Below are 13,366 nucleotides of genomic sequence, written 5' to 3'. Positions count from 1 at the left end.
TGGTTCCTCATGGCTCCCCAACTCCCTCACAACCTCTCATCAGGCATCCAGAGAGCTCCTCACCAAAGGCCGTTCATCCTTCTGGAGGGGGTATGGCTGGACAACTTTTCTAATACTTTGGGAGGATAGCCCCCCCCCCACCTCTTGAGAAAATGTTTACTAGTTTTCAATTTTCTTCAGCAATTGAAGTGTGTTCTCAAAGTCAGATTGACTGATTCAATGGTTCTGAAGTCACTTCTCCCTTACTCAGTCCCCTTCAGAAGATGAGCAAGTTACACATGGAGTTGGATCTTACCTACATCATTAATGTAGAGGAACTGGTAGTCTCTAAGAAGCAGACAATTAACTTTTCTTCTACTTCTATCCGTAGCTATGTCTCAACATTGCCACACAAAAAGCACATGTCAGCACGTCACAGCACTAGTGTTCTTTCCCCAAATAGTACCCGGTTATTTGGAACTTTTTGCCATTTGAAGGAACCAAATTATAAAAAAAAAAAAAAAATATCGTGGGCACCTGATGGAACAATTTTGTAGACAACCAACTGCTTCCATTTATAAAGGTCCTTTGCTCCACTGAACCCTCCTGGGGGAATTCTGAAAAACATTCTATGTGTAAACAATCTGTTCCAGAGACACATGCTTTCTAAATTTCTTTGCCTGTTGACATTTATAAAAGTAAAAATAAGAGAATGCCTTCGCTTCATTTGCGTGAAAGCGGGACCTTTTGTTTCTTATACATTTACTCTATCATAGAAATTAAAAACAAAATAGGACATCATTCCCAAAGGCCTAAGAAGGATCATTTCCTTTCCAGTTCTTTGTTCAACTTCATTTTAAAGCAAGTTTTTTTCACAGCCCTGACTCCCAAGTTAAATAGAACTTATTATTAAACTGAGATGCTAATGAGAAATTCAGTGCTTTCCTCCCTCCCTGCCTTTCTCCCTCCTTTCCTTCCTTCTTTCCTTATCACTCTACAGTATTTCTTTTCTTAGGTTTAATTCTTTCCTAAAATCTATCTTTGTATTGAGTTGAAATTTCTGATCATTGCTGGAATGTCACCCTCACATGATCTCATTTCTTCACCCTGTGACGTAGTTTTGGGCCATGTGGTTGCATTCGATGCTGTGTTCTGGGCGAAGCACTCATTGTGTGCAATCTGTCCCCTTGAGCTGCTGCAAGTGTGCTCTGCGGAAGCATCATCCCTGAGGGCACCTTAGAACCACTCCAAACTCCTCTGTCAAATACTTGGGGTGGGTTTTGTGAATGGGAAGTACATCCTTTAGATAAACTAAACAGTAAAGCATCAACCATTTGCAACTGATAACTCTCAAAACCTTAGTGCCAATCAAATGAAATGAACGTTATTTGATGTTTTATCCTTTCTTCATATTAACTCAATTAGAAGGATGCCATTGTGCTTACTCTTCTACGTGCCACAGTTATGTGGAGAGCGGGAACTGACTACAGCATGAACTCTGGTGCCCCATATTTGACCACCTCCCCTTGGTGGGGAGGCCTGAGGGCACTCAGAGAAAAAATAAGAAGGCTACCAAGATGACACTTGATTGCCTATGACCACATGGTGGGGGAGGACGTCTCCCTCGGTCATAGACCTAGGAGAGGGGAATAGGGTGAAAGCGGGAGGGAGGGAGGGATAGGAGGATACAAGGGATGGGGTAACAATTGAGTTGTAACCTGAATAAATTAATTAAATAAAGAAATTAAAAAAGAAGAACTCAAGCTGCAGACTTTAGTCTCAATGAAGTGAGACGGGGGCGAGGGCCAGGGCTGGAGCTAGAGGCAGGAGAGCATGCTAACCAGCCCCTTTCGGATCACGGGAACTGGGTGTACAAATCACTATGCAGAATTCTGAGCGATGGCTAGACAAGGCCAGCCAACATCTTACTTCCAATGTTCTCTACAAGTGAAGGTTTGTTTTTTAATGCATTGCTGGTAATTTTAGAGAATTTGTTGGAAGTTTTCACTGTATCTATTTCTGTACATGTTCGCATAGGGATCTGCATGGATACGACAGACATGTAGAGCATTCTCCACGATGCCTCTTCACCCTCTGGTTGCTTGTTTCTCTGTTGCTGTGATAAAAACACTGACCAGAAGGAACTTGGGGAGGAGACGCTTTATTTGGCTTACATGTCTCAGTCACAGCCTCTCAGTGAAGGTAGCTAAGGAACGAACACATGTAAGAAAGAACTCCGACGCTAGGCCCTAGAAGCGGGTACTCAAGCACAGACCAAGGAGGAACACTGGTTACTAGTTTGTTTGGCTACATTTTCTTTCCTCCTTTTTTTTAAATCCTCTGTTATTTTCATAACACAGGACCACCTCCTGCTCATGATGAATCTGCTCATAGTAAGCTGGCCCCTCAGATGGACCCTCCCATCATTAGTCAAGAACACACCCACAGCCATGCCCACCAGCCAATCTGATGGCTACAACCCTCTTCAGTTGAGGGTCCCTCTTTTCAGGTACCTATTGTTTGTATCGGTCTACAAAAACTAACTAGTACACCCTCTTCTTTCTCACTCCCCTGCATATTTATATTCTTTTCAGGGAAACTATTTTAACTTGAATATAGGAACATCACTACAGCATGTTTAATAAAATATATTACTTGCCTAAAGTTTTCAAAGCCACTCATGAAAACACAAGAAAGACTTCTCTAAAATGCTGCCAAAAGTTAGTTTCTCTTCCTGATTTCCCTCTTGCCCACAGTGGCAGCACATTAGGTCTTCTTAATGAATTTTCACTCACAGAACCTCCTTCGTTAGCTGACCCACTAACCTTGGCTTTGTGACTGTGTTCAATTCAGGTCAATATAAACTGGGCTGGAAAGGGAGAGCTGGCTACAAAGGTCAGATAGGAGATGGCACTGAGAGAAGGAAGGTAATAAGAAGACAAGAGAGGCCCCAGCTCATCTCAAAGGGCACCTTGGCAAGGCGGCCATCTCTTCTGAATGGTGCCAGGCACAGCCCAGAGGCCCTGCAACGAGCTGTCACAGGAAGACCCTCTGTCATCTTGGACGCCTGCTTTCAGCTGAAGGGAATTCCTGGAAAAAAAACTCTGCTATCCATCAAATGAACTCAAAATGGATCTTAGACCTAATTATAAAACCTGAAACTCTTAGACAAAATCTTGGGGAACAAATATCTGTGTCCCTGGGCAAAGATTTCTTAGATGAAATACCAAAAGCATGAGCCATGAAAGTAGCCATTATTAAATTAGAGTTCACCAAATTGAAAACTTCTGCTCTTCTGGAAACACTGTTAATTGAACAAAAAGAACAAAACTAGACAGGAAAAAAGTACTGTCTGAATGACAGAATACAAAAAATTGTTTTAACCCCAAATATATTTTCAAAAGAATTCAATACCAAATAATAAGAAACAACCAATACAGCATACCAGTGAACAAAGTATTTAGGTACCAGAAGAGGACAGATAATTGTGTAAAATTCTTGGCATTCCTTGTTATGTATGGAAACACAAATTAAAAACCACAATGAGGTGTAATTACAATATCAGAAAAACTCACAACTTAAAGGGCTAACTTGATCAGGTTTGGAAATACTGTTCAGGAACTGACATTTATCATGCCTCTGATATAGGTGCAACAACGCCAATAACTTCTTTGTAAAACAATTTAGCAATTACACAAAATAAGTCAGAGCTACGTCATATGACTCAACCATTCCACTCCTAGGTATTTACCAGGGGGCAGGGGGCGGGGGTGCGAGATTATTTCCATACAAAGATTGGAATGCTTACCATATGATTCAGCCATTCCAGTCCTAGGAGCTTACCCAAAGGAAATGAAACCACATGTGCATACCAAGACTCAACCATGAACATCCCTAGCTTTGTCTATAGAAACCCAAACCTGGAGATCCCCTGAATGCTAGCCAACAGGCAAAAAGGTAAATGCGGATGAAATCCTGTACAACGGAATCTGATTCCACAGTGTAGATGGAATGGATCTCAAAATAACTTTTTTTTTCTGAGTCAAAGAGGCTGATGGAAAAGGCACCAACTGCATGGCTCCCTGTATATAAAGCTCAGGGAAATGCTGGAGGGCTGTATTTGTGGGGGATCGGGGGGTGTGTGGGTATTCAACTAGACACAAAATTTTAGGGTTGATGAATAGCTCTATTATCCAAACTGTGAAGATGGCCTCACTTGGCTAATTGTGCATCAAAACTTGTGTAGTTTAAATTTGTTGGTGATCAGTCTGGAAGGGAGGAAGGAAGCCAGCAGAGAAAATGTTCCGAGTTATTACTTTTTCCTTATTAAAGTGGTAAACTTTGAAATCTAACCTATTTTCTAGAATCCTGACAAATCTTTCTATTTAAATACACATGACAATGCAGGTCATATGGCTCTCATTTGAAGAATGAAAGGGCCTTGAAGTCCCTTGAAATGTTCCTTTAAAGTGTGGTGGCCTGTTGGAATCCTGACTCGTTAATGATTTGAACTTCTGCTCATCAAAAGGGGACGGGGCATCTTCTAAAAGTCTTGTAGAAGAATGTTAAAATTTGCAGAGTGTGGAATTCTGGCTGCTGCTACTTGCTCTCACAGCTGCTACAGGAAGAGCAGAGACAAGCACTTGATGTGACTTACATCATCTCTTTCCATCTTCACTTTATAAACTGTGGGTTCATTGAGCTAACTTTGGGTCATCTTCTAAACTCAATCGTAGAAATGAAAAACCCCAGAGAACTTTTATATCTTTGGCACTAAACTAATGACTCTTTGCTGAAGCCATCACTACATCACAGCTGGGAAGTGACTGGCTTTGGGATTATTTCAGTGAGCCTAAGCCATATCCACACTTCTGGATGTGTCTCCCCTCATAACCAGGAGCCTCAGTATTCCTCCATTGCCAGGGTTCTCACAGCTGTCTGAGAGAGAACAATCCTCATCACTTCAGGCCGATCTTCTCTACAATGGAAATTTTGTTTCCTACGCAGCTTTAAATGAGATGGTTTGTGTACAGTGGTGTTTTTTGTCAGAAGCTGGTGAGACAGAGCAAAGGTCGCAATTTTCCAACTGAATCAAAGGAATAGTTTGAGATAAATGGGGGGGGGGCACTCCTGGTGCCCTAGAAATGAGTCTAGCTCTCATCAGCTTGGGCTATGGTGTCTCTACCAAGTGGGAAAGCACTCTACTTCATCTCTCACATATGGAAGCTCCCTGAACCTCAGTTTCTTAACGGTTAATATCATATGCACCTCAGTCCATAACTTTTTATTTCAAATGACAGGGAACCATTTAGATGTCTGAAATTTGGTTACAGAATCATTAAGACTAACAACGTCCATTGCTTTAAGAATTCACAGCTTACCTAGTGTGACAAGTGGGTAGAGTGGGTGCCAATACGCCTGTGTGGCCAAGAGGTCCTCATGCAACTGAAATGGATTTCATCCTTCATATTTCCATTTTCTCTGCCCAAACTAAAACTAATTATTTAAAATGCACATCTGAACACCCTGGGGTACATAAATGCTTCGAGGCTCTCTGTCTTAAAATCCCCATGACTTAGCAGGACTATGTAGTAGAGGGAACAGCAGAAACTGGATATGCCTTGTCCTCCTGGGTCTCAGAACCTGACTTCCTCCAGCTAAATGTAAACCTTTGGAGATGTAAACAGACAGGAAGAAATCCTCCAAGCCCCAGACATCCAAAGCATGTCAACTGTAAACTGGAAAGGGATGGCTTCTTAACTCTGGGAAGCTAATTTGGAGCCTCAGGAGGAATCCTGATATGGTCCTTGTTATGTGTGGATGCCACCAAGATGATACTGATGGACACATGCACATTTAGAGAAAAGGGCGGTGTTCACAGACATCGGGGCCATGAGGTGTCCCACTTCTCAGATGCATAGATTGCTATCAAACAGAAAGCTAATAGAAGAGTCATTCTTAGGCCGTGTATTCATAAATAGCTTCATTAAATAAAATAAAAATGCATTATTAGATTTTTTTTTCCCTACCTAACAACAAAAAGCAATGTAGATAGGCTACATGTTTAGTTAAAACCATTTAAAGGAGTTTCCAGTTAACTTTTTTTTTTTTTTTAACAAAAGCCTTCCTTCTGAAAATGGTTCCCGGATTTGAGAGCTATATTATGACTACGAGTTCTTAGCTTACGTGTACGTCTGTGCGCCATATATATTCATGGTGCCCATGGAAGACAGAAGGGGGCATCTAATCCTCTGGGCTGGAGTTACAGATGATTGTAAGCTACCATGTAGGTGCTGGGGGACTGAAATAGGGTCTTCTACAGGAGAAGCAAGTGCTCTCTACCACTGAGCCTTCATCTGTCTCTCCAGCCCCAGAGCTTAGCATTTTATGAACTAAAGTACTTGTGCAAAGGTGAACTGTCTGTTCTGAGCTATGGCGCTGGGGAGAGACCAGACACAGCCCAGATTCTAGGACAACAGCAGGCTCGCTAGTAGCCTATTGAGTGATGTCAGTACAGTGTCACCCTCATGTGTGTCTGGGCCCTTTCCGCCTTGTTGTCATATCCTGAACATCTCACCTGAAGCTGATTACTCAAGTCACATTCCCACAGATTCTGTAGGTGAAAAGTAAGGCTCACGGAGATTAAAGGAAGTTGCTGCAGCCACATAGCTCAAAGGTCAAAACTTTGGACATGGATCTGTGTTTTGGATCCTAGTTTTATGATCATTTACACTATAGCACCCTCTGTAATTCAGAGCTCAGGCAGTTTGAGAAACACCTTTAGGTGGAGTCTAGGAAGTCCTAAAACAGAACCAAGGGAAATATAGGAAAATTCTTACACTTGAAAAAAGTACAGAGTCACTATACCCTCCAACTCTGAGCCTCACACAGCTTCCACCTTCCAATGACCACCTAGAGTTATTCAAAGGCCAGAAAGTGTCACAATGGAGTTGGGGATGAAGGGGACAGTGTTCCAGTAGGTGACAGAACTGTGAAAGACCTCTGAGGCCAGAGACAACTATTTCAATTGTCTTGAAAGAGACGCAAACTGGATACATCTGGAATAAAGTGTGTTTTAAACCCAAGCTTAACTAAACCAAATAATATGCTCTGTTGGATTTATGTCATGTCTCAACTCTAGGACTTCCTTATATACAAACAAATTCCTTGAAATAGCCCAGGAAGTCTAAGCTATCACAAGACCACAGAGCACAATGTGACATCAATGACATGTTAAAATGGGAAAGACTATATACAAAACATCACTCCTCCCTGACATTTCTTCTCCCCTCTTCTTCCCCCAACATATCCCCATTCCCTTTGCTTCAGTATCCTTCTTGGGAAAGAACATTCTGCCACTTGTTTAAAAATATTTACTAATAGGATGTGAAAACTAAACTTTATCAAGAAAAACCTCAATATTAAATTAAATTGCTTTAAAAAAAAAGAAAAAAGAAAAGATATCAGGCAAAACTTCTTTCTTACCAGTGTTCTGTTTTGTGGTGGCTGTGTATCTGACTGATAACTTCCCAAACACACCGATCTGGATTGGCATGAAAAAGAAGGGTTTAGAATTCCAAAATATAGGGAGCTACACACACACACACACACACACACACACACACACACACACACACACACACACAAACACACACACACACACAGAGAGAGAGAGAGAGAGACAGACAGACAGACAGACAGACAGAGACACAGGGACAGAGACACAGAGAGAGACAGAGATGGAGACACAGAGACAGAGAGACAAAGAGACAGATATCACACTGAGTAGGCCTTTACACTGTAACATGTAATATAAAACTTTAAAACATTAGAGTATTTCTCACAAATGTTCTGGACATTTCAGAAGGAAGTAAAAGTAACAGAATATAAACTTTACTTGGAAGATGAAACAGTCTTTAACGGCTCTCTTGAGAGTAAGCAGACTGAACAACAGTACGACATGTTCTGAAAACCTGCAAAATCTCCTATTTCAACTTAAAAAAAAAAAAAGGAAAGGGAGCAAGGCACATCCTCTCTGTGGAAAAGCAGGCAGGACAGCCCCCCCCCCTCCTTTCCTCTTCCTTGCTCTCATCTTCCTCTCTTCTCCATCCAATCCCATGCTTCTGGATATGTTATTTGTTTCAGCTTGGGCCTTCTGGGATTTTTAGTTTTTGCTTGATTCTTCTAATTCTAACCCCCTTTATGACAAACCCTATTTTTTCCATTGCTCCCAATTCCTGTCCTTGTATTCTTTTGCTAAGCCACTCCTACCAGGCTTTCTCTAGTCCTCCTCCTAGGTGACCCTCATAGCTATCTGTGACAGTTCAGACAATCCTGCGACTTTAACAGCTTTTGACGTGATGCATCTTTCCTCCTCCTCCTCCTCCTCCTCCCCCTCCTCCTCTTTGGCTTCCAAGGCATCCCTAACCCTAACACATGAATCCATCTGGTTCATTTTTCCCCCTTCCTGTGTCTGTCCAAATGTCACCTTTTCCATGGACTTACCATACGCATCTGACTTACAATCAAAGCTCTCATTTCACTGCACTTGATTTGTCCCTGCCGTTATCACTACGTTCTGAGATTCTACAGGGCTTACTTACTTATTTTACTTGTGCCACACAACAACTGACCAGGGACATTCCTAAAATGCATAGGATGCCTTTTTCTCTTGACTTTGTTACTCTGTCCTTGGCAACTTCTATGTGCATTCAAGTGTTGGGGGTGAAATGTAGGGCCTTGCCCGTGCTCATCAGTTGACCTTCCTCTGAGTTGCCTTCCAGCTCCAGTGCTTAGCATCTTGAAGACTGACAGGCTGGTGGGCATGGTTTGAAAGAGTCAATGGTAGATGAGTGCTTTAATAAACTTCAGAGTTAGTACATTGAACTGCACGGTTGCCAACTGACTGATGAGCCTTCCTTTAAAATCTCAACCTACTCAATTTCTACTCTAAAAGATAAATATGGTTTTTTTTTTTTTCATTTTCACATTTATGTGAATGTTAACAGCTTACTTTCCTAACTTCTCAAAGGTATTAGAACCATGTAAAAAGGCTCACAAAGCAATCAGTGACTAATAATGCAGTTTTCACTTAAAGGAAGACGTGAGTTCTATGGAATCTAATTGTTTTTCTTGAATCCTATGGACATGTGTAAAACGTGGTATTTTGGTGCTTCCTATCTGACAGTTCCTCTTTATCCCAGAGTGAAAAGTAACCTCTTTGTTATAGTTGTTGGGGAAATAGCCATGTGGTATTGATGACTTTACTGATCTAGGTGTTCTGGCTGTCCATCTTCAGTTGGTCTGTCTCACACAGCTGATGAGCTGTGAGCTGTTTTATATGATGATTTCAGCATATATACTTGTCATTTCTTCTTAATAAAATATTTGAACTCTCTTATGTTGCTGAAGGCTTGTCTTTTCTTTCTTTTTTTTTTTTTTTTTTTTTTTTTTTTTTTTGAGACAGGGTTTCTCTGAGCTCTGGCTGTCCTGGAACTTGCTCTGTAGTCCATGCTGGCCTCGAACTCACAGAGATTCACCTGCTTCCACCTCCCAAGTGCTGGGATTAAAGGCACGCACCACCACCGCCCTGCAGCTTGTCATTTCTTTACACCACACCCAACACTACTTCTTCCAGAAGCCTCTTGGGCCTTCCATATTTCACAAGTAGTTTCTAGACACTTTTCTTATAGCCCTCACTGTGTTTAAGTGTGTGTATAATTGTGTTCCTGGTTTTCTTTTATTTTCCAGTGACACCTTTATAGGGAATAAGTACTATATTTACCCAGTAGAATGCTGAGCTTTTGTGATCATAACACAGTCAATAGGCTTACTCAGATGAGCCAAGAGTGCACAAAACTCACACAATTTTAATAAGGTATGAAACAAAACTACCAACTTCAAAACAAGAGAGCCTTGTCCACCTGCCAATAACATTTAAAGGTCAGGAGTCATGGCCTCAGAGTAACCATAGTAACTGGTAATATACACCAGAGAAATATATAATAATTAAACAAAGCTCCAAAAAGCTTATTAGCCTTGAGATAACACAAGGTGGAATTAACAAATGTTTCTGAGCCTGTTTTTGGCACAGTGTTTTTGTTTTTGTTTTGTTTTGCTTCAGGATTTATGGGAAAACTGGAAAGCTTCATTAACCATGTGTGGGATGGAGTATACTGATATCACACGAGGCTGGAAGGAGTTTAATTTCTCCCAATGACTTGTCAAAGCATAAGCATTTCTTTCCACTTAATAACACTTGCTGATTGCTAGCCTTTTCTTCCATGCTTTTTACTTTGGAGTATTAATTAGTGGCTGTGTAAAACATGATTTCAACATGATTGGTTTGGTAGCACTGCTGGTGAGTACCCTGGTCTTGGAGGAGAGAGGAGGTCATGGAGAGGTGCTTTTTCTTTTTCTTTTTGTTTTTTTGTTTTTGTTTTTTTGCTTTGCTTGTTTGTTTGTTTTGTGCCATAGATGTGTAGCATCCAGAGTCTAACCCTCCATTGTTTAAAAAAGTTAGAGTCAAGCTCCCATATGGAGGGGGTTTGTCTCAAGGGCATGGGAAGAGGGGAAAGGAAAATAGCAAGCAAAATTAGGAGAGCAGTTTGTTCCTGCTCAGAAGAGAAACTACTAAGCTGGACTCACCTCGTGATCAAGGATGACAGCAGAGTACCCCCTGTCTTCACCTCAGCAGCCCTGGTCTATACGTGCACCCCACAGTTGGCTCTGTGTATCAGAACAAGGGCCCACAGGACACTTGACAATGAGAACAGTGTCCTGCTTTGCCCTGGGCATCCCTGTTGCTTCACACTGGGTTATTTTTGTTACAGTTGGTAATCTCTGGACATTTTCCCTCCATTTGGGACACTATGTTCACCTTTCTAATTGTTGGCATATCAAAATATCAACCCACTAGGTGATTTCTTAAGGGAAATTATGAGAAAATGAATGTTTGTTAAGTTTCATTATTTAAAAATAGAAAAAAAAATGAGGTAGTGCATCTTCTGAGGTTCATAAACTAGACGTAGAAACAAGATTTTTTTCCATTAAAATATAAGAGCTTAATGAGCTTTCTGTATTAGTCACGAACCCCCGATCCAATGTCAAAAGCAAAGCTCACACATTCACTAAAATGAAGCCACAGTTTAGAGCTGAGTGAGGGAGACACCAGGACTCTATGTGACCACCCACCCCACATAAGAAACTGCCCTTCAGGTAACAGCCTCTTCTACAAGAAAAAGGGCACAATTATCTCACTCAAGATTTGAAAGAAAATTCTAAATGGGAGCTATTTCCATATTTGAAGGAAGAAGTGTGTATTGAGCCCACATGCAAATCTTTCTGTGACTGACTGCAAATCCAGTATCGAAGTCATCTCCATGTTGGTTCCTGGGGGTCAGGGTTGGTTGGTAGAACCAACCTTGGAGAACAGGTTGAGAAGTAACGCGCAGGTGCTGCATCTCCTGTACCTCATGGAGGAAGACGGGCATAGTGTTGCTGTTTTCCTGTGGCTCTGGAAAGAGGGCTAGATGGCTCAGTACGTTCATTCCCACACTATCAAGGGACTTGGGATGGGTGAGTGTGTAATTCTTCTGTGACGTGTACTTGAAGAACATTTTCACTCATTTGACAAACACTTGTTGAAACCTATCATACTGTCAGGCCTTGCCCTGTGATCTGGGAAGGTGGAACCATCCATAGAAAAAGGTCACTCACCAGGAACGGAAAGAAGTCTCTTTGATGTTTCCCCCAAGACTTTAAAGAAAGGTTATCTTTGAAGTATGGAGTGAAGGTTGCTTTATCCAGAAATTTCCATGGATTATTTTCAGACAAAAAGAGACTTACCTGCATCTCCCTGGGTTTTCAAAGTCCGGGATTACAACTTTCCTGCTGTGACATCCTCCCATTTCAAGCCAAGCCCATTGGGACCCTCTGTCCATGGACAGACACCAACTAACCTCATTCCTCAGAGATCTGGAATCCCTGGCACTGCTCTGCTGTCCACTGTTGCTAGGCAACCACAATGACAGTTAACTGCCCAAAGCTGAAAAGAATCCATTACAGAGACCCAGGCTTCCCTCAAAACATCTCACAAGTCAGATTCAGTCATGAGGACAGATGGAGGACCGTCTCAGAGCCATCATTTCTGAAAACCTTCTCAAAGCACCAGAGGAGCCCTGGGTTAGAGCTCAAAGCAGGCGATGTCTAAAATCAAGCTCAAATGCCAAGGACATGGTTTGTCACTCTGTTGTCTAGCAGGGGAGCACACTCAGAAGCAGATTGATTTGTGCTATGATGGTCTGTTGTTGCTGTGCCTTCATACAACGGATCCCATTTGATTAACCTATACACTCGATCTCTCTTCCTACCACAGGGTGGAACAGGTAATACATTTGGGTAATGTCTGGTCATTGTCACGCACATCTGCAGTCCTTCCCTGTTGTGTCTTAGAAGTTACCTGTCACTTTCTCCCAGCCAGTTGATGTACCTTGCCATGGATAATACCTGCAGTCCACATTTCCAGCCTCTATGGGATTATACATAAGAGCCCTGTGGTGTACAGATCAGAAACATCCCTGACTTCTCAATCCATATGCTCTGCACTTAAACAACTCACACAGCTCGTACCAAAATAAACTAGTTAGAATGAAAACAATTTTCCTAACCCTGTAAATAAAACTAATGTGAATTGTGAGTAGTTGGTGGGCAGGTAGAGAAGCTAACACTGGCTGGGTGTGACAAAGACTTGGCTTTACAACAGGTTCACAGCATTTGTGGGGACGGAAGTACATCATCTTCCTCCATACTTTGGCTTTTTCTTATTTTTAAAGATGCCACTTGAACTGTTTTGATCCCTTCCAGATCTGACACCCAGCCATTCCTTTACCCCATCTCATTAAAGCCCACAGAGTGTGTTATCCATCCATGCACTTTCGAGACATGGGCATATGCTCACATGGTGAAGATAGTTAATAACATTTTGTGAAAGGAAGTTCAACTCAGAAATGGCTTGCAAGAGGCATTGTGAGCACTAATTATTTATAATGCTTATCAGCCTTATTGCATATCTCATTGATCAAAAAGAAAGGCAAGAGGGTATGGCTGGCACAAAACAGACTTTTAAAAGTCTTGGCAAGCAACCTAACTTTTCCATTCTCACCCCCTCCTTAAAAGAATGCTGTAGCGTATAGGAAGGCCTTGCAAGATGGCTAATGCATGTTCAGGTTTCTGAAGACATTTATTCACAAAATTCTAGACTAACCAGGCTAGTGAAGTTAACCATGGTACTCCATCACAATTAAGTTAAAAATCATGTAAATAATTATATCTTTTATTTTTTATGTAAGAATTTGTTCAGATTACATCTTACTTATTATCCTCTCAC

The 13,366-nt window shown here is 41.6% G+C and overlaps 1 protein-coding gene across 1 annotated transcript in view; it reads right to left on the bottom strand.

Annotated features, from left to right (window-relative positions):
• Ccdc192 (coiled-coil domain containing 192) overlaps positions 1–11,888 on the bottom strand; it is a 198,431-nt gene extending 186,543 nt beyond the window's left edge. Inside the window, exons 1-2 of the mRNA XM_051163366.1 lie at positions 11,827–11,888; positions 7,465–7,522 (exon numbers count right to left, since the gene is read on the bottom strand). Coding sequence (XP_051019323.1) covers positions 7,465–7,522; positions 11,827–11,888 — 120 coding nt within the window. The remainder of the gene's footprint in view (positions 1–7,464; positions 7,523–11,826) is intronic.
• Between the last annotated feature and the right edge of the window lie 1,478 nt (positions 11,889–13,366).

The sequence above is a fragment of the Acomys russatus genome, chromosome 20, assembly GCF_903995435.1.
Source record: "Acomys russatus chromosome 20, mAcoRus1.1, whole genome shotgun sequence".
Lineage (NCBI taxonomy): Eukaryota > Metazoa > Chordata > Mammalia > Rodentia > Muridae > Acomys > Acomys russatus.
The sequence above is the reverse complement of the archived record's forward strand: the minus strand, read 5'-3'. Positions and strand labels throughout refer to the sequence as shown.